Raw genomic sequence first — 19,800 nt, 5'->3', positions numbered from 1 at the left:
TAGTACTTACTATAAAAGAAGTTCAGTTCACAATTAGAAACTTACTCAAGCTCATTTCAACTGAGCTGCAAATAATACTCACTATGTGCAAAATTAGCTAGTTACAGTACCGTTTTTACACATAACTGAAATACATTGTGGAAATTTTTAAGTCTACTATTAATGAGAAATTCACAATACTATGTTAAGTTGCTTTTGATAATGAAGTAGAAATACGAAAGTAAGTTTGCATCACAGCTTTCTCAGTGAAATATAAAGGAAATGCAAACCAGCTAGGCAGACTAACTTCGTAACTCTCTGAAGAAGAATCTCTCCATGATTCACGTGGTTTAAGAAAGTTATGTATTTTTATTTGGCATGTGTTGAGATAGAAGCTGTTGCAATAATTATTCACAGCATGAGCATTAAAACCGTTCACTCCGTTCCATCTTTCCAACTTTCACCAAAACCAGCGTGCCCTTCCTGCCTGCCTGCCTGCCTGCCGCCGGTTCGAACAGCTTACTCCCTCATCTTTACTACAAGCCTTCCTCCCTAGCCAGGATCCATCTGCCTTTTTTTGTTACAGAAAAATGCCAGTAAAATAAAAACCCGGTAAAAGGGCACCGGACAGACTTCATGACAGAAAGTTTAGGGGAGTTGTTAAAGCGAAACATCATCTTCACGCGGTTGCAGCAGCAGCTGAGGTCTGGCCCACAAGACTTGTGCCCCATCACCACGGGTACAGGTCGGTGCCCTTCATCCCCCTCACAGTTGCCCTCCACCCTTTCAGTCTCTACGGTGCCCGTCACCAGCGCGCCGCTGGCAGCACACAGCCCACGTTCACGGCACACGGGGCCCGGGGACACGGTGACGGCCACGCGTCTTGGCAGCGGGCAGGCGGGCGGGAGGGAGGGAGGGAGGGAGGGAGGCGGCTGGGGACGGGGCACCCTCTGCGTCGGAGCGCAACCGCAGAGCTTTTGGAGCGGCGGCGGCCACTCCACACCCCTCCTCCCGCTGCCGCCCCTGCCTCCTCCGCGCCCGCAGGCGATGCTGCCAGTGCTGCAGGCGGGGGGCGGGAGCGCTCCTCCCTGCGTCGGGAGGTGCGGCTCCCCCGGCCCGACGCTGCCATCCCCTTTCCTCCCCCCCGCCTCTTTTATGTCTGTCTTTAAACGCTGTCGCAGCGAGGGTTGGGCACATGTTTCTGCTGCCGCCTGCCCGCCGCTGAGCCCTGCATCCGTACGGCCCCGCTTCCCGCTCCGCGCCCCGGAGGGCACCCAGCCCCCCCTCTTCCTTATTTCCTTCCCGCAGCTGGCGCCCGGCGACCCCCGCGGGCGGAGGTAAGGCGAGGTGAGGCTGGTGACCGCCGAGACCCGCGCTTCCCCAGCCCGGCTGCGCGGCGGGGAAAGCACGGCCGGCCCGGCGCCTCGCGTGTATCACCAGGCGGGAAGGGACAGCATGGGCCGGGCGCGCGAGGTCCCTTTCCGCCCGGTGTCCGCTGCTTTCCTGCGGGGTGGCTTCCGTAGCTCCCTCACGGGAGGCTGCCTTCGCCCCGGCAAGGAGGGAGCGGCCCCTGGGAGACAATAGCGAGCGCCCGCTGGAAGCTGCCCATGTGTTTTAATTCGGCGGTAGGTTAAAAGCATGTACGGGGCTGTTTTTATAATAATTAGAATTACTGAGGGGAGGTGGGGAACTTACATCCTTTTGCTACCACGAGTGGCAGAAGATTCATTCATTTCCCGCGTGTTGCGTGAGACACCTTGGATGTACGGAAAACGCGTGTTTCAGGGGGAGCGCCGTTCTCATGCTCCTCCTAGCGCGGAGGACTCCGGGCTCGCCGGGAGGAGGGCTCGGCCCGCCGCTCCGGCAGATGAGAGAGCAGGAGTATCGCCAGTCAGGTCTGGAGCGGCCCCCGGGCGCCGTGTGCTGGGGAGGACAGAGCCGCAGCAGGGCGAGGGCTGTGGTGGCCCTGCCTCCGGGCGGAGGCGCAGGAGGTGGGTGCGGGAGACAAGCGGCCGGCCGGCGCTGCCTTGTTGCTGCGGGGGGTGGGAGTCGCCCGGCGGGTGCCGCCGGTGTCTCCCCTCTCGCCCCTGGTACCTCCCTTTCTCTCCCCTCCTCTCTCGCCGCCACCGCATCCCTCGCCCCGCGCAGGCTGAAGCAGCCCCATTGGGCTGGTGGCTGGTGCACCCTGGTGTCAGCCATGTTTGGGTGGGTATGATAATGAAGACCTGCTCTGAACCTTTGTGCGTCTTGGATTTATTTTCTGGTCAGGATTTTAATGGTTGCAGAGCTCTGTGTACTACGGCGTATATGCCGGGTTGATTGACACCTACAGTTTTCTCCCAGTGTTTCTTCCCCCACCCCCCTTTCAGTTTTCTTACTAATTCTTCTTATTTACCATGCCGATATTGGCAGGTATTGCTCAGATTTTGCTAGTATTAAAGTGAACTGGAATTTCTTTGCAAGGGTCTGATGATGGAAAGGGAGATGATTGAAATATGTCTGCACAGTCACACTGACCTGCCATATGAGAGGTTGCTATTGGAATTGTTCTGTTGTAGTGAATTGCACTTTGTTTTATTTGTAAAAGATGTAGTCAAGACCTCATCCTCATCAGCCATTTTATTTTCTGTGTGGTATTGCTACATAAAAAGCTCATTGCTGTAGTATTGATTTCTAAGAGAAGCCTAATTATTTTTAAATAGCATGTCACCATCAGTGTATCACTGTGACATGCTATAGGACAGGGATCCAAATCTCTTATTTCCCCCTCCAAAGAAAAGTATAAATGAGTCTGATGTCACGTACATGTGCGTTGGATGTATCGTGCAGACAGCTTATTCCACTTGATTAAAACATGATGGCAACATACTATCTTTTTTTCCTTCTGTTTAGTAGTGTGTTTTCCGTTACCATCATCTCATTAAAATGCAAACTTTAAAAAATGCCTAGGAAAGATTGCTTAATTTTGTCTTAGTTAATCTATAAGATCTTACGGTTTACACATAGACCATATTAAGATAACAATAGCATTACAGCCTGCATTCAGTGCATATGAGACACTCCCTTTGAGCTCAGCTCTGCACTTCAAATTCAAGAACAAAAAATTCCATTGGTTTTGATCTGTGCATGAAAAAACCAAACCATTTCATAGCTGTTCAGATGTACCACCAGTAGTGAAACCGAGTAAGTGAAACTGCTAAGGCATCTTTAAATGAGTTTTGCAGCACAAGCTGATTCCTTTTGACCTTTAGTATCTTGTCGTTCTTGTAGTTTCTTTTTTCTTACAGGCAAGCAAGCGAAAAAGTAATGGTGCAGATGAGAACCACATAGATTGAACAACTCTCTGCTGTATATTGCAAAAGCCTGTACACACATGACTTTTAAAATGCTGAAGTTCTCAGAAAAGAAAAAAATATCACAGGTTATTCAGAAACACAATCTACTAATTGCAGCTATTCCTTTAGGTATAAATTGCATTGTTAAGATATACTGGAGTAGTTGCTGCTCACATGGTATGGAATTACATTACTTGAGAAGTATTAGTGATAGGAATCTTTTGTGGAAGGCAGATATTTTTTTTTTCTTTCTGAAATTCTCTTGTATGCAACCAGAAGCGTTCACAACACCAAGGATACATTCATCTGTGTCCCCTGCTACTTACCATTGTGCTGACTGCTTTACTCATATCAAGGAATAATGCTCAAAAGAGAAAGTATCTCTTGATTTTTGGAAGAACAGTTTTGGGTTCTTTGCTCATGTAGTTTATGGATTGTCATGGCAATGGATTGTAAAAAATGGAAATACCAGTAGCAGCTTTTCCATATGACTTTAAAGATCTGTGAGTTCTTGGTTACAGAATAACTTTGACAGGTGGCATCTCAAAACTTAAGCAACTCCCTTCTTTCTTGAGATTTGATTCAAAGTAACCTTGCCGTTACAGATAAAATGTTCTCTAATAATTTAGGAAAAAAAATTATCATCGATAAATAATAACTGAGCACTATTCTACTGAAGAGCTGATGCAAAAAACCTGCAAAAAACCTGACAAGCCCATAGAAAGTAGTGTAAAAGAGCAATGGTAACTGCCAGAACAGTTGCTTTAGGTAATGGCAATAACTGGGCTGAGCTTCAGAAGCCTACACTGAAGTAGATATCTTCATTCTTATCCTTAACTTTTAAGACTAAGGGTTCCATATTTTTGATGTAGGAGAAATACAAGAAAAGTTGCATAATGCAGTGTAGAACAATGCCTTGAATCTAAGTCACGGTGCCAGTAGCCTATTTCCCACTTTGAGAAAATATTTTTTTGCAGCTGGCAAGTGATCCTATTTTTCGTATTTCAAGTGTCAGAAATGGTACTGCAGTGCTAATGAGTCAGCATGCTCTTCTTAAGGCAAAATGGAGAAGGGATGGGAAACTGTTATAGGACATTTACCATGTTGGATTTTCTACAGCGGAATTGGTATTACTCATTTTGTTTTTAAAGACATAGGATTTACTGTAACATAACTTGAAAGCATGATTTATATAATGAAATAATTAGATTTGAGGGGAAGCAAAATTTCTGCTAACCTGTCTACAAACAGTTCAGCTTCTTTGCTTATGTATAAAAACCAGGCAACAAAGTAATCAGGTAACTTCTTCGCAAGGACAGCTTGATTTACTTACTAATCCAAAACACAGAGGGCAGAGAATTCAAATCTCCGCGCAACTATACATCTGGTAATGTCTAACTTTCAGTGCTTGATTTTGCAACTTAAATAACTTCAGTACTTTAATGAAATATATAATATAGTTTTATATTCTCTCACTTCTTAGAGGTGTAATAAGATTTTGTAATACAGTGTGGTCCTGTTGTAGTTTATGTGGTGAACTTAGAAAATGGAGATTTTGCTTCAAGTTGCCAGCAGTTAGGCCTTTTGAGCTTGACCAATCAACTATTGTCAGTATTGCTGAGATTACTTCATCAGCTTCAGCTGAAGGAGTGGTAACTACTGAATTTGTTCTTTCAATAAAGTACATGTAAGAAAAGACCGGTTTTCTCCATCTAAATTGGAAATTACAGTTAGCACATCATGTAAGTCTGTGAAGTATTTCAGTGAGGTTGATTTGTGAGAAGAAAATACTAGGAAACCTGTGAATGCAGGTGAGAAACTACAGTAAGGCTGATAAAGTCTTTAGAGATTACATGCAATGAAAAGAAAGAAACTAACATGTCTAGGTTGTAACATTCTCTTAGATATTTCTGTCGGGCCAGTGATTTGGAAGAAATCACACAAGATCAAATCTATTGACAATGAACAAATCTGAGAAAGAAATCTTACTGGTTTTGTCAAATCATTCTGTTTGTCTTACAACAGTAGAAAGTATTCTCCTGTAACTAAAATTTAAGGAGACTAATCTGGGAGAGACATTGTCAGCATTTGAGACTGTGCAGGGCCTTGATGTTAGATAAAGCCAGGAAGAACATTTTGTAGGAACTGAGAACAAATTTCCCAGCAATATGAAACAGGTGCAGTGTCACTGAAGTCTGTATAACTACTACCTCTACTTGCAGCAGGTGTGAATTTAGTCTTGTCTCTCTTGTTTTGCTATAGTCTAAATGATTTAAATGTATAGTGACACCAGAATCAAAAACATTCACTTTTTCTAATGCTTTCAAGTGTCCCATAGCTCTTACTGTTTTACAGTGTAATGTACTATGTGTAACATGCATTAGCATGTCTCTAATAGCATCACTGAAGAATGCAGAGAAATGTGAGTTTAATTGGGTAGAATATAATTATCTTTCACTATTGAGTTAAGTACCTATTGAGTAGATACCTGTTACTGACAGGCTGTATTAAACTAGCCAGGGCAAAATGCTAGATCATGTAGTCCATGCTGAAGAGCAGTATAGTGGCTGCTTCAGTAGATAGATAAAAGTGGGCTTGACTAGGCAAAAAGGCTATGGTGCATATTCTTATTTCCGCCAAAGAACACAATGCTGCATTGCAGCAGTAATTCAGTCTGTGCAGTGAGTACTGTTACACAGTGTAATTCTTGCTGAAATAATTATCTTTACACAGGTTTCCCCCAATGGTAGCCATTCTTCACAATAACAGTACTCCCACGAAACCTGGTTTGCTCCTGCAGTCTTCTTTCTTTCTCACTCAGATATGACAGCCATTAGCTATTCCCCCATCCTGCCTTCACCAGTTGCCTGATTCCTTTATGCAGGCTCACAGTAGTCCTTTACTCCTAATTTTGGTGTTCCTTTTTCTGTATTGGTTGTTTCCATCATGCTTTCTTCTGCCTAGCTCTAATAGGTTTGTATTTGAGATGCATTTCATAGGCTTCCTTCAAGGTGTAAAAGCTCCTCTTCACTTTTCCATATAATTCTCATCCAGTGATTTCATAGGGACTGAAACCTTTGGCATGAATATCAGTCAGGATGTTTTACAAACATACGCCATGGGGAGAATCCTGACTTTTAGTTGTGTCCTCTGCTGACTCATACTGGTTTCTTCACTGGAAGTCTTGGAGATTTTGTGAACTGGAGTGTAAGATGTAAGCTTGTGCGACCGGGCTGGTACACTGCGCTGTCACAGTCTACCCTCAAATCAGAGATTTTAGTAATGTGAACTGGCTGCAGCTTTATATTGCATTTTGTTATCCCCACAGCAGCATGTTGGTATGTTAACTGCTCCATCAGAGAAGAACGCAGACCTCTGAAGAACAGAACATTAATCTTTTTCTCCCTTTAATGGCAAACATTGAACTTTAAAAAAGTATCAATTTTTCCTTTTTTTCTATTTTTTTAAAAATGATGTTACAGTAGCCTTCTAGAAAGTTATTTTCTGCCTGGATATTCTTGATAGTCTTTTATGAAGTATAAACACACTGTTTGGTTTTTTTTCCCTTTCTTTCCTTTCTTTCCCTTCCAATTCAGGCTGAAGATTGAAATAATTTTTGATCAAAGATGTGAGGTTTACTTGTAATGCATTATAATTTGAATGTGCATAATTTTGCCAAATTGTTGCGTTTTCATCAGATGTAAAAATAAGGTAATAAAAGCAATAAAGTACAGTCTTAGAAGAGATTGGAGGGTGTATAGGGCTAATTTTAAAAAGGAACACAATGTAAAAATAATTGTGTTTTAGTTTATGTCAGAAAAGCATTGCTGAAAGTTCTTTAATATTTAGTTATAACAGTTGTTGCAATAGTATTGTGGGATGTTTTAAGCATGAAATTGCTTTACAAATGGCTTTTTATAGAGACTTGTGCTGTGATTGCAGGAACATGGGGTGGTTGTACTCATTATACTTACAAATTTGTGAGATTTTTTTTTTTTTTTGGTACCTATTTTTCTGTACATGCTGTGAAAATCTCCAGCCTCATAACTTTTAATTGTTTACACAGTTGGGAGAACTAGAAGTATGATGTTAATCTAGTAAGTGTCTGTATATTGGCATGCAGATATGTATGGTAGAAATGCATTGAAGAGGAGCCAGACATAAGATTCATTACCAGTGTAACGGTGAAGAGCAGCAAGCAGTGTTGGACAGAACTAGTACCACTCTCTTACTACATACATTACGTATAAGAAAGATTTGGGGAAAAGGGCGTGCAGCAAAATTTTTCAATGTGTCTTTTGGTGCTTTGCCTAATGAAGTCCCTTTGAATCTTCCTGCAAACGTTTGCAGTTTGGTCAGCGCAGGCTTTACAGGTCTTATCTCCCTGTGCCAGCATTTCTGAATGCGGGAATGAAGCTGAAGTAAAAGTTCTAGAGCAAGCCCAGATCTCCCAGGGAGCTAATTTGGGTCTGAATTCGCTGTCGCAAGGGATTATTGCTTAATTTGCTAATAATGTGGCAGTCTAATCAGGTTACGTTGCTTGTGCGTGCTAATGCAGGAAGTCTTGATTCTTCTGTAGAAGAAAATAACAAAATTCCCACTGTGTTCTGAGAAAGCTTGGGTCTGCAGTTTGCTTGTTGTGTCAAAAAAGACTCTCTGATTTATATTTCAGTATGAGAAAGAGAGATTTAAACATATCCAGGACAGTGCTAGTAAGACATTATAAAAATCTAGCTGATTTGTTTGGTTGTTTACAGAAGTATGTTCATGCTAACTGAGATTATTGATTACTCTTAGCTCAGTGACAGAATAATTTTCTAAATGTTCTTCTAAATGAACCGTGTACCCATGTACTGTTCAGCAATTTCCGTTCTGTTAAATTCCCTCAAACAATACAGACACTTGTCAGGTCAGTTTAAGATGGATTTTTTTCTTCTTTAAGAGGATTTTATATAAGAAAAGGGATTCCGTCTTTCTTTGTTCATTTCAGTTGTGGAAAATTCCAGAGAAATGTTATTTTCTCCAGTAAATGTGATTATAAAAATTTCCCTTCAGTGTTTTCACCTGACACATGACATCGTTTGAAGTTATGAAAAGGATGAGTGAGGCTGCCTGGAAACCAGATTAAATCAATTGATCAAATTCCATGATCTGATCTAAGATAGGGGAAAAACCCTACCTAAAACCAAAACAATACCCCAGCCCCTAAAGAGCTTTTAATAAGGCTAAGTTATATTTGGACATGTTATTTTTAATCCAAGGTGGTGTAATAGCATATTAATATTTTAAAATGCATTACAAGATTTAGGACTTGGAGTTTAAAATGGTCACAGTAATGGCTGAGTCTGATACTAAATTCATTAGTTCATCAGTAAATATGGTGGTTTGTTATGTAGATTTTTAATGGTACTTAGGAGGAACATCTCATAGTGCTGTATTGCTGCACAAGGTAGCCAGTAGTGGAACTAACCGAAAGGGGCATGTAACAGAATTTGGCATGTTATTTTCTGATTACTATTTGATGCTAATGAAGAACTTCATTTCAGTACTGGACTAGATTGAAATGATGTGGGGACCTAAAACAGCATTTTATAGATTGAAGGGCTGAAGTTCAATACTGTGTTATTAAACAAACAAACAAAACAAAAAAGAACTTGTTCAGTGTCTTGTGTTTAGGTGAACTATGCTGGTGAATAACTTTACACTTTTACAAGGTATGTCCCTATACTGGTGAGATCACATCTCGAATACTGTGTTCGGTTTTGGGCCCTTCACTACAAGAAAGACACTGAGGTGCTGGAGATTGTCCAAAGAAGAGCAACAAAGCTGGTGAAGGATCTAGAGCCCAAGTCTAATGAGAAGTGGCTGAGGGAACTGGGGTTGTTTAGTCTGGAGAACAGAAGGCTCAGGGGGGATCTTATTGCTCTCTACAACTACCTGAAAGGAGGTTGTAGCAAGGTGGGGGACGGTCTCTTCTCCCAAGCAACAAGTGATGGGAGAAGAGGTAACGGCTTCAAGGGAAGGTTTAGATTGGATATTAGGAAAAATTTCTTCACTGAAAGGGTTTTCAAGCACTGGAACAGGCTGCCCAGGGAAGTGGTCGAGTCACCATCCCTGGAGGTATTTAAAAGACGTGTAGACATGGCACTGAGTGACATGGTTTAATGGTGGACTTGGCAGTGCTAGGTTAGCAGTTGGACTTGATGATCTTAAAGGTCTTTTCTAACCTAAATGAGTCTTTCCCAACTTCTATGACTCTATTCAGTCTTCACTTGGGAGCATTCATATCTAGATGTTACTCGGGCTGAGTAGTTTAGCATCTGCCTTCTGTGAGGGTTTCATTTGGATCAAAGCAAGAGGCTTCTGTGCATGTCTTAGAGTGTGTTCTGCGAGTGCTGAGCACAGAATGGCAGAGTCCTTGCACAAACTAGCTGGGGCCATGCTTTGAGCATTTGTACATGATGGTAATGTCTGGTAAGGTAGGACTTCATTTGGTTTGATACTGACTCCTTTACTATCGAGAACAAGTTGTTAAATCTGACAGTCAGAGACCACCTGTGGATTTGTGATGTATCCTGAAGGGCTGTCCTGCATCCTTGGTGCAGTTTGTACAGTGATACATACTCAGTTAGAAAACCAGTGCTGGTAGAGCCAAGCACCAGTGTGCTGGGCATGCCTCCCACATTTTCTCAAACCCTGCAAGTACTGCACTCTATACAGTAATAGTGCTATGGATAACATCCTGCTTAATGGAAAGTTAATGAAAGGGAAGTTAATACTATTCTGTGCTAGGAATAAAAGTATCAAGCCCAGTCTATTCTGAAGTGTACTAATGCAATGTTTAATGCATGACAGGACAGAATGATGCAATTTCTGTTGGAATTGACTCATCTGTTAGAGCTCCAGATGCTGCCCTGCAAGCTATGTTATCTAAGATAATTAATACAGATAAGACCTTTTAAAACATTTTTTTAAATACTGATGGGTGGCTTGTGCCTTTCCTACTGAAAATATCTTTTGCTTATTACATTAGAGAAGGATTTCAGACCTACAGAGAAATACTCATGTAGTTTCACTTATGCAGCTGTTACATTTATTGCAGAGAGAAAATTGTTCCATTTTAATGTACTCCCTGAACTTATTAGTAATTACTGGAACTGAGAAGCTGCTCTAATTTACATCAGTGGAACAAAAGGAAAAGACAAGTTTCAGATGTGACTGAAAGTAGTAGCTGAAGTACCAGATGCTGTGGCTTATAGTCCTGAATCTCCATTAGGACTGCTTAAATGCTTCAACTTAGTATATTATTGGTGTTTGCATTCTGGTTCTACCTGCATATCTCAGTCACAGCTAAGAGCTACTGAATCATACATAAACTAGAAGAGGGTGTAGTCCTTTGAAGAGTTTACAACCCAAAAGACAAAACGGATAAAAAGAGGCCTGAATAGACATTAATTTAGCCCAGATATACAGGATATTGTATTAGGATTTCTCCATTGTCTTTACAACTCTCTTTCCCCATTATACTGTTCTGTGTATAGCCCATACATATAATTTTTTTTAAGAACTAGTATCAGTCAAAACAAAGCCTGATGCTACTTCTTCAGGTGTCAGAAGGAAGGTTTATAGGACCACGAACCTTTCCAGTGACAGTGGTGAGGATGAAGCAGAGCAGAAACTGGTAGGCTCTACTGTGCGTAAAACATTTGGGCTGACTGCCAGAGGTGGAGTTGCTGAGAGGAGGCAGTAACAGGAGGGAGTGAGATGTGAGAAGGCAGTGATGGGAGCCGAGGGAATGAAGGAAGGAGGTTACAGTGGAGTTCAGTAGGCAACTGGAGTGAAGTTCAACTTCCAAATCCTTAGAAACTATTGAAAAATGTAATTGTCCTGTCAGCCACGAGGCTGGTTATAGTACTTGCAGTGACAGAGGTTTTACTTCTGTGTTGTGCAGTCTCACCTTCATAAGCTGTGGGCTGGGTTCCAATGGCTTGAATTCTTTCCTTCTGGTCTGTCACTGAAGCAGCTGTGACGTGTTTGATCGCTTAATTATTTTACTAACAGTCCAGTAATACCTTGCAGTTCTCAGCTACGTGCAAGCTGATCAGAAGATGATACAGCCTTTGTGCTATGGACCAGATGTTGCAGCAAGTCCATAAGCAAAAGCTGAAAGCTCTCATGTATCTTGGAGTAATTTCTGATGCTCATCAGTTAGCAGTTCTTGTATATTCCCTCTTCAGGGTTTTCATGAAGCTTAACACATAATCTAAATCCCTTTTAAGACTCTTAATTGTGCAGATGGCTTTGCACATACTAGTTTTATGCCATGTGATTAGTGAGGAATTTCTTGAAAAACATTCCTCCCCAAAATCTTATGGTTACCTTCAGTGTGGCAGCTGCAAAGCAAGTTTGTGTGTCTTTTTAAATGATTCATTGTGTTAAAGACAAATATGTATTCAAATGCAGGCATTTTTGTGTCTATACATACACAATTGAAACAGCAGGCTTTTAAAATGGACTTGGTTACAGCTTTTCAGATGTTTCAAATATGTTTAATTATTTCCTATTTATAAGAAACTAACTAAAGCATCAAACCTCATAAGTGATGAGCATCTCTCCTTTGAAAATAAGATAGTGATTATATTTTGCTTGATGAAGAATACAGAAAAATAAGTCTCCCTTGCTTTTGAAGCACTAATTGCATCCTATATATCAAAATCTTGGTTGCTGCATGACTTTCTGAAGTGGTCTGAAAACTTCTTCTGTTTTGTTTAAAATCTATTTTTAAAAACTCAAGTACAGCTGTTAAATCAGGAAGTAATGGAATTGGGCTCCTAAATTTTCTATAAAGTGCGTACGCCATTATGCCTGATAAAAGCATCTTATGTTGTCAAAATATGAGCAATTAGCTTATCAGTATTTAAGACATAAAAAGCAAAAATGAAACTCTCAGCAAGTGAATGAAATGTATTCTACAGAAATATTTAAGTACAAACAGTGAACTTAATTCCTACAATTTGGAAGTGGGTTAACAACCCTTTCTTATTTTTTTTTTTTTTCTCCTCCTGTTAAATCATTTAGATAAGCAGAAATGAGTAAACCAAAGCATATGATTTCTAAATTGTTTCTTCTCATTAATCCTTCTTTATATATATATATTTTTATTTTATTTTATTTTTTTTTTTCCCACAGATACTTTCAGTAGAACAAACTGTCAGGAAGAGAAGTCCTTACTCTTGATTCCCTGGTATCAAGGACTCATCAGGCAGCATCTTCAGTCTATTGCTTCAATATTCTTGGCCAAGCAGAGGGAGAGATTTCTTCAGTGCTTGTCCATCTATCTCAGCTGAACTCGACTTCCTTGCTGTTTTTCTCATATTACAAATGCCTAAGAATAGCAAGGTAGTGAAAAGAGAACTAGATGATGAGGTCATTGAGTCAGTTAAGGACCTTCTCTCTAATGAAGACTCTTCAGATGATGCCTTTAAGAAAAGTGAACTTATGGTTGATGATCAGGAGGAAAAAGATGTTGACGTTGAGGAAGGCTCAGATGTAGAAGATGAAAGACCTGCTTGGAACAGCAAACTCCAATATATTCTGGCACAAGTTGGATTTTCTGTGGGATTGGGGAATGTGTGGCGATTCCCATATCTGTGTCAGAAAAACGGTGGAGGTAAGTCTTGTGATAGCTGGTCATATCTAAATGATGAAGCTAACCTATCAGGTTTCAAGGTTAGCAAGGGCTTCCACAGTAAACCTACTCCAGCATGTCAGGTTTTTCCTTTAATTTATACCAGAACCTATGAGGAGAAACCCATATTCTCTTTATTTAGTGAGACACATCTGTTAAAGTAAGTAGCAGATTATTCTAAGATTCAGTTTCCTCATTTTAGGGAAGAAAGTTCTTGATATGACTTTAACTAGTGGTCAGACTAGTGACTAACCAAAACACGTGTTTATGGAGAGTTTGCATTATTTAGGACCTAGCTATTGTTCTGCTAAAGCGTTCTTCATAGTACTTGGACAATAAATCAAGGCATTATATCTGCATCCACTTCAAAGACTAAAGCAGCATTCAGTCTTCAGTATTTAGCAGTACTAAGCTTCACACCTTTACTTTTTAATTACTTTTAATTGCTTTTAGCTCCTTGGCCAGTTGATCATGATTTATTTCCTGCAAGAACAACAAAATACTGTAGGAGTGAAAAGGATTTTTTTACTAATAATGAAAAATATAAATCATAAATGTTTTGTGTTGTTACATAGTTAACTATTTTCCTAAACAACAAGTTACCTTTCACTTAGAACAATAACACCAAGCTATTTGTTTGTTAGCTGTCCACATCTGGTCTTGAATGTAGTATGAAGTATGAGGCTGGAGACCTCCCTTCTTCTATGAATGCAGGATTAGCGTTTTATCCTGTGCTGTACGCTACTATACTGTATTAACACACATCCTATTGTAGCTATTTACTTAGCTGAATTCAAATCAAACTTGTCACTTTTTATGATTCAAAAAGTGAATCTGTACTACAGAATAGAAAATACAGAAAAAGATTTTATTCATGCTGGATTTTAAAAGTTGAAGGACAAAACTGATGTGATTGAAGAATATAGAAATGAGCCTAGAATATGATCAGAGTATAAATCTTTATTTGTTTTCTCTCAGACAGTTCAAGCTGTAAAAATGAAGGTTATACTTTGAAATATTCTATCTCCAGGATAAAGTTATTACAGAATTCTTTTATATCTAGTTATTTTAAGATTTTTTTTTTTCTTTTTTCATTCTCATTTAATTGCATTTTTTCTCCTTTATTCTGGAGAGAAAGTAATTAAATGGTTGATTTAATGATTCCCATGGAATCTAAAATTTTCTTTATCTGTAACTGTAATATTAACTGAGAAAACTTCTTAAATGTAGTTTCTGAAAGCCCATAGCTTTTCAGTGGATGGCAATCTCATCTAGTCTACTAGACGCAGTATAGAGTTGATCAAGTATTACTGCTAGATGAAAAAATAACACATTTGTTAATTAACAATTTTAAACCAAACTGGTTCATAGCTGAAAGGTGTAGCTATTAAAATATTACAATTTCATCCCAAGTATGGTGTCAGGATGTAGTCTCAAGGATAATGCACTAAAGCAGTTTGTTTTGTGTGGTTGTGTTCCTTTTGAAAGTCTGTGTTTGATGTAGTTAGTTCCTAATTTTGCAAGACAATTGGATTGTCCTTCGAACCAACATTAAAGATCCATTGGTATGCTCCTTAGGCTGTTGGATTCTTACCTTCAGGAGCTTTTAAAGTTACTCTGCCAGCAAGTGTAAATTTAATTCAGATAAAATATAAACGTACTTAGTTAATAATTTCACATTTTGGGAAAAACAAAACCAAAAAACCCCCACTAACCTTCAGACATTATGGCACTTCATTAATCAAACTTGAAAAAAATAAAAAAACCCCCTTCATTTCAGGTTGAAGTTAAACGTTTTCCCCTGTGCTGTGATTGCAGGAACTTGGATGTGGAGTCTGTGGAGAAATAATGTTTTCTGCAGTCGCTGAGACAAGGATATATTTGGCTTTAACAATAATTTTTCCCCATTTTAGTGAATTGCAGCCTTCAGAGCAGCAGAGAAAAGCAAGTGATCATTAGAGCTAAAGCCTTCTTGGTTTTCAAGTTAACCATAATGCAAGATGGTGAAGGTGACACAAAATGCTGAAACATAAAGTATATTGGTGCCTGTATATGTGTGTGCAGATGGACAGATAATTCTGACAAGTGCATAAAAGAATAGGGGAAGGAGGGAAAAATCGAAATGCATGGTGAGAAAATCTACATCTACATTTTATGAGGTTCTAGTTTTCTGCTACATGTTTAATTCTAGGTAAAAGAGTGGTTTTATACAACCCATTCTAAGTATCAATGTCAGAACTGCTCTGTAGTCTTTTGCTGAGAGATCTTTACTATAAATACCTGTTGGAGTCTCTGAGTATAAGGCAAACAGTCTTTCTGTGGATTTTCATTAGACCTGTTTCAGTGAAACATGGCTAGGTCTCCACCTTCAGTTTTGTCCAAGCATATTTCATTTTCTTCCCTATGTTTAAAGAACTTATGTCTGGCAAATACCATCAGGCGAGGGGAGTATAATAAAAAGTGGTAAACCAATAAATATACTTAAAATTTAAACCAAAAAGGAGTAAATCCCATAGTTACTCATTATTTTCCTTCACAAGTTTCTTTCAACATTGTGTTCCAAAGCCACCAGTAAAAGAGAAGGCAAATCCTAACCACGTAGTAATTTTCAATTTTGTCTTTAAAAAAAAAAAACCAAACAAAAAAACCAAAAAAACCAACCTTTTGTAAACAGAAGAACAAACCCAACAAAATATACACAGAAAAGACACAGCCAGGTTAGCCCAAATGGATGTATAAGAGGATTTTGTGGAGAAAACACTAGTTGTTTACTGCCCTGTTTCCTATAGAGATTAGGTTTGTTTATGGTTATGGCCTGTGGTGTGCCAGCACGCCTGACTTCAGAGCTCTTTACTGCTTCAGTAAATTATTCATGATACCGTGTTTAAAAGTAACTTGTGCATCACTACACTGCACTGATGCTTGGACATCCATAGGTATTTTTCCAATCTCTGTTTCTGCATCTGGTCTGTACCACCAAAACAACTTTGCTTTATTTCTTGTGATCCTTTAACAGTTTTCTCCTGTTGTTTTCATTTATATAAACTCTGAAATATTTAGAGTAATACCTGTTGGGGTTTTATTAGTGCTCAACTAAGATACAGCTAGAGCGCATAGCTCTTTGCTGGCTTTCACACTTATCTGGGAGAAGACTGAGCACTCCAGGGTGCTCATTCTCTAGACTTGGAATGAGATAGAGGGTCCAAAGGAGTTTTAACCTTGGTGAATGAGGGTCTGAAGGTGTTCAGTAAAGTTTTGAGGAACTGACTGTAGATCTCTGCCTGCTTCACCTCTGTCCTCACCACAGGTCCTCATTACTCCGGTAGGCAATGCCCAGTCCCCATCTGGCACTTAAGATACCTATTCCACTCGTTTTCAGTGTGTTACTAATTAAAAAGCTGTTTATTCCTTGATGGCAGGCGATTTGCACTGGACCTGGGTAGGCTCTAACTTAGCTTTAAAAGTTTTTTATATTTATCATTTTTACACTATACAGTTTATTCATTGCTCCTTTACTATATGAAGATAAATGTGTTTGTTCAGATAGGCACAGTTACTATACAACAATTTCAGAACCCATGTTAGCATGCAGTAGGTTCAGAGCTGCCCCAGCTTCCTATGAAAATAAATGGCTCAGCTCTACCCAGTCTTGCCATGAGCCTAATAAACAGTGACAGACTTGGCCTATATTTGCCTGCTGCTTATAGCAATCACCTGGTGAGTAGCTTGCACACCTTGCACTTTTTTTCAAGAGCTGTTTAAAGTTTATTCTGTTTTGTTATCATTTTCCTTTAGGATTAGAAGAAATAAAATGGTACTTTCACATATTAAAAGGAACAAAAGCAAACAAAATTAGCTGTTCTGCTAGATTGATATTTTAGCAAGTGTTATTATGAAGACAAGTGAACACAGTTATCTAAGAGGTGCTTCTAGTGTTGCAGGTGTTACTTGGACTCTACAAAGTACTGTACACCCAATTGTGTTGCATTTTGATGAGCATTAACTTAATTTTCCTGATTTTTTTTTTTTTTCTTTTTTTTACTCTTTTTGGGGTCAGTCTTTAATATCTCTGTGATGTAAAAACTCGAAAGAACTAGTAAGAAATTATAAACAGATAAAAGCTGTGAGCAGCATAGTGGAATCTGTAGCAGATTATCTTGCCATTATGTTTTGGAGGTAGACATGGGTAAAGTCACATCGTGAGTCTTTACATTTAAGTATTCTGTATTTTATACCAAAATACAGGCAGATTGAACAGTTAAGTTCTGTGGTCTTACAAAAAGCACAGCAGCTATTGCTGAGAACTGCTGAGAAAATAATATGGAAACTTTAAAGACAGGATAGTCATTTGAAGCTACAGTCTGATCGTCTAATACAAAAGCAGAATGGGAGCAAAGCATAAATTCCCTAGTATTCCCAACACTGAGTATGAATTCAGTGGCTTCAATTTATTCAGTGGCTTCTATTTAGCTTTTGATTAATAATTCATAATCAGTGTCTTGAATTCACTGATGGCTTCAGGACTATTCTGTGAGCTCCAATTTAAACTGTATTATCAGACTTGATATTCAGTTGTACTTCAGTGTGCCAAAAATGTCTATTTTTATTGTAATTCTTCACTAAAGCTTATTGGCTAAGGGCTTTTTCATCCTTTAAGCACAGTTTTGTAAATAGGCATACCTGAACTTGTTTAAATCATGAAAGGCTAGTGACAGGAAGACTGTCCTATCAGTAGGATAGACTGCAAACCTACAGATAAAACATAAAACCTTTTATCAGATTTTCCTGATAAAAACAATTTCTATTTTATAATCGTAAATAATTTCACTTACAGGAGCTTAGCAGACTGTAAACCTATATTGTTTCATGCTTCTGAAGTTATTTTCCAACTCCTTAATCACGATGAATTATGCCATTTTATGTTATTTCCCCCTCCTGCCCTACCCCCCCGAGCTTTAGAAGACCTTAAATCAAAACCAGTGTTAATATTCCACTTCTATCAATAATGTTGCCAAATTTGGTAAATATTGTAATATCAAGAGAGACAATTTACCAGTTATCCCATTATGGTGCTTGATTAAATAAATAAATAAAATAAAAAAAATCAAAGCAATGCTCTGTGTGCAGTATTAACATTCACAAGTTCCTAGAATCTTTTGTATCTTCGTTATTCATTCTAGTGAAGAAGGATGAGGTATTTTTATTTATTTATTTACTTTCCTTATCAAGTTGAGATAAGTTTTTTAATATCAAACCCAGTGTTTAAGGCAAAAATATGCAAAAAAGTGCCTTTACAGTAGAATAATTTTGAATATGTAGAAGTGGAGACCTGGGGATCCTGAACTGCACAGAATTGTAATATTCAGAAGGCTGCATAGCGGGTAGATGTAGCAGATGATGTAACTAATTGTAGGATGCTGTTCAAGGCCAGCATGTATAGTTTATTGTTCTTATTCACATAAAAATGATCCTTATCCAATATTGAAACTCCAAGGACACATGTTATGCTCTGGCAAATTAGAGACATACTGATCTGTTTCCATAGTGATTCTGGTCGATGATGAAGTGAAGACATCTTACATTTTTGATGTCTAGCTTCAAGGGAAGACTAAACAAAATACTTGTCTAGAGGTGCAGTGGTTTCATGTTGATTATAGGACAAAGGAGCCCTTTGCAGCTATGATATACTGTTGTATAGTCCAGCAATATTCAAACTGTATTGCATTGAAGCTCATAGGTGCAACTATTTTCCATTATGTCCTTCTTTTGGGGAGGGGCACAAGATCAGAAGGGAGCTCAGCAGGTTGGATTGATGAGAAGACCAGCGCTTCAGGTGCTCTGCACAAGCCCTGCAGTATAGAGGTGAACTCTGCTGGCTACACACACTGAATTATAGGATTGTGTCATATGTAATGTGACGTGGATTTAACACCACATTTCTGTAAATCATTTAGTTGAATCTAACTGATAAATCTTGCAACTTACATTGATACTGAACCATAAAACACCCACGTCAGACCAGTCTTTAAACATGTGTTTAACTTTGCAGCCTTGTGATTAAGGTTGTGGACTGGGACACTGAAGAGCTGGGTTCAGTTCCTGCTCTAGTACAGTCATCCAGTGGGATACAGGGTAAGTCACTTAGGCCCCAATTATTTTGAGCTGTTTAGGCGTGTCTCTACTCAGCTATGCAACACTTGTCTAATTAAGACCTCAGGTATCATTCACAGTAGCGTTATATGATTAAGAAACTATTCACTGTTGGCTTTCAGTTAATTGTATGACCAGACTTTTAAAGCTTGTGGTGCCAAAGCTTCTCATTTGCAATATGAATTAACAGTATACTTCTGTCTTGCAGAAATTTTGAGAGAATGTTGATGATAAATCAAGGGTGTTTAATGGTATTATTTGTCTTATACCTTCTTAAACAGATGGTCTCCCTCATTTTGGAATGTGGTTGTTGCTCAGTTTTCCTTACATATGTTTCCTTCTGTCTCTGTTGTCTCTCTTTTCACAGTGGACAGTAAGTCCTTTGCGTTCTTTCTGTTAAGTGCACATACAAGGTGAACCACAAAACCCAAAATACTGGACGAGAATGTAGTTGCTACCTCAGTAGAAATAACACTTAAGCGTCCTGCAGTGAGTAGATAGACCATGATGTTTGGTTCTATGAAGAGTATATTGTAACTTCAAAACTGGTGTATTGTTCAGAGCCTGGCATAGGTTTTGACCAAATGCTGCTCAGTGTCATAGTTTATCATATTATCATGTCATGAAAATAAAGCACAAGGAGCTATT

The 19,800-nt window shown here is 39.2% G+C and overlaps 1 protein-coding gene across 7 annotated transcripts in view; it reads left to right on the top strand.

Moving 5' to 3' along the window:
* The first annotated feature begins 1,049 nt into the window (after window positions 1–1,049).
* Window positions 1,050–19,800, top strand: part of SLC6A15 (solute carrier family 6 member 15) — a 38,358-nt gene continuing 19,607 nt past the window's right edge. The window contains exons 1-3 of one of the 7 annotated variants that reach the window (XM_030480093.1): window positions 1,109–1,316; window positions 12,504–12,984; window positions 14,916–15,011. In XM_030480093.1, the coding sequence (XP_030335953.1) occupies window positions 12,696–12,984; window positions 14,916–15,011 (385 nt within the window). In that variant the 5' untranslated portion in view covers window positions 1,109–1,316; window positions 12,504–12,695. Of the gene's footprint in view, window positions 1,327–1,393; window positions 1,605–1,777; window positions 1,971–12,503; window positions 12,985–14,915; window positions 15,012–19,800 lie in introns of those variants that run through there. The other 6 variants (XM_030480087.1, XM_030480088.1, XM_030480091.1 and 3 more) reach the window with 6 other exon arrangements.

The sequence above is a fragment of the Strigops habroptila genome, chromosome 3, assembly GCF_004027225.2.
Source record: "Strigops habroptila isolate Jane chromosome 3, bStrHab1.2.pri, whole genome shotgun sequence".
Lineage (NCBI taxonomy): Eukaryota > Metazoa > Chordata > Aves > Psittaciformes > Psittacidae > Strigops > Strigops habroptila.
Note: the sequence above shows the minus strand (reverse complement) of the source record. Positions and strands in the feature narration are given on the sequence as shown.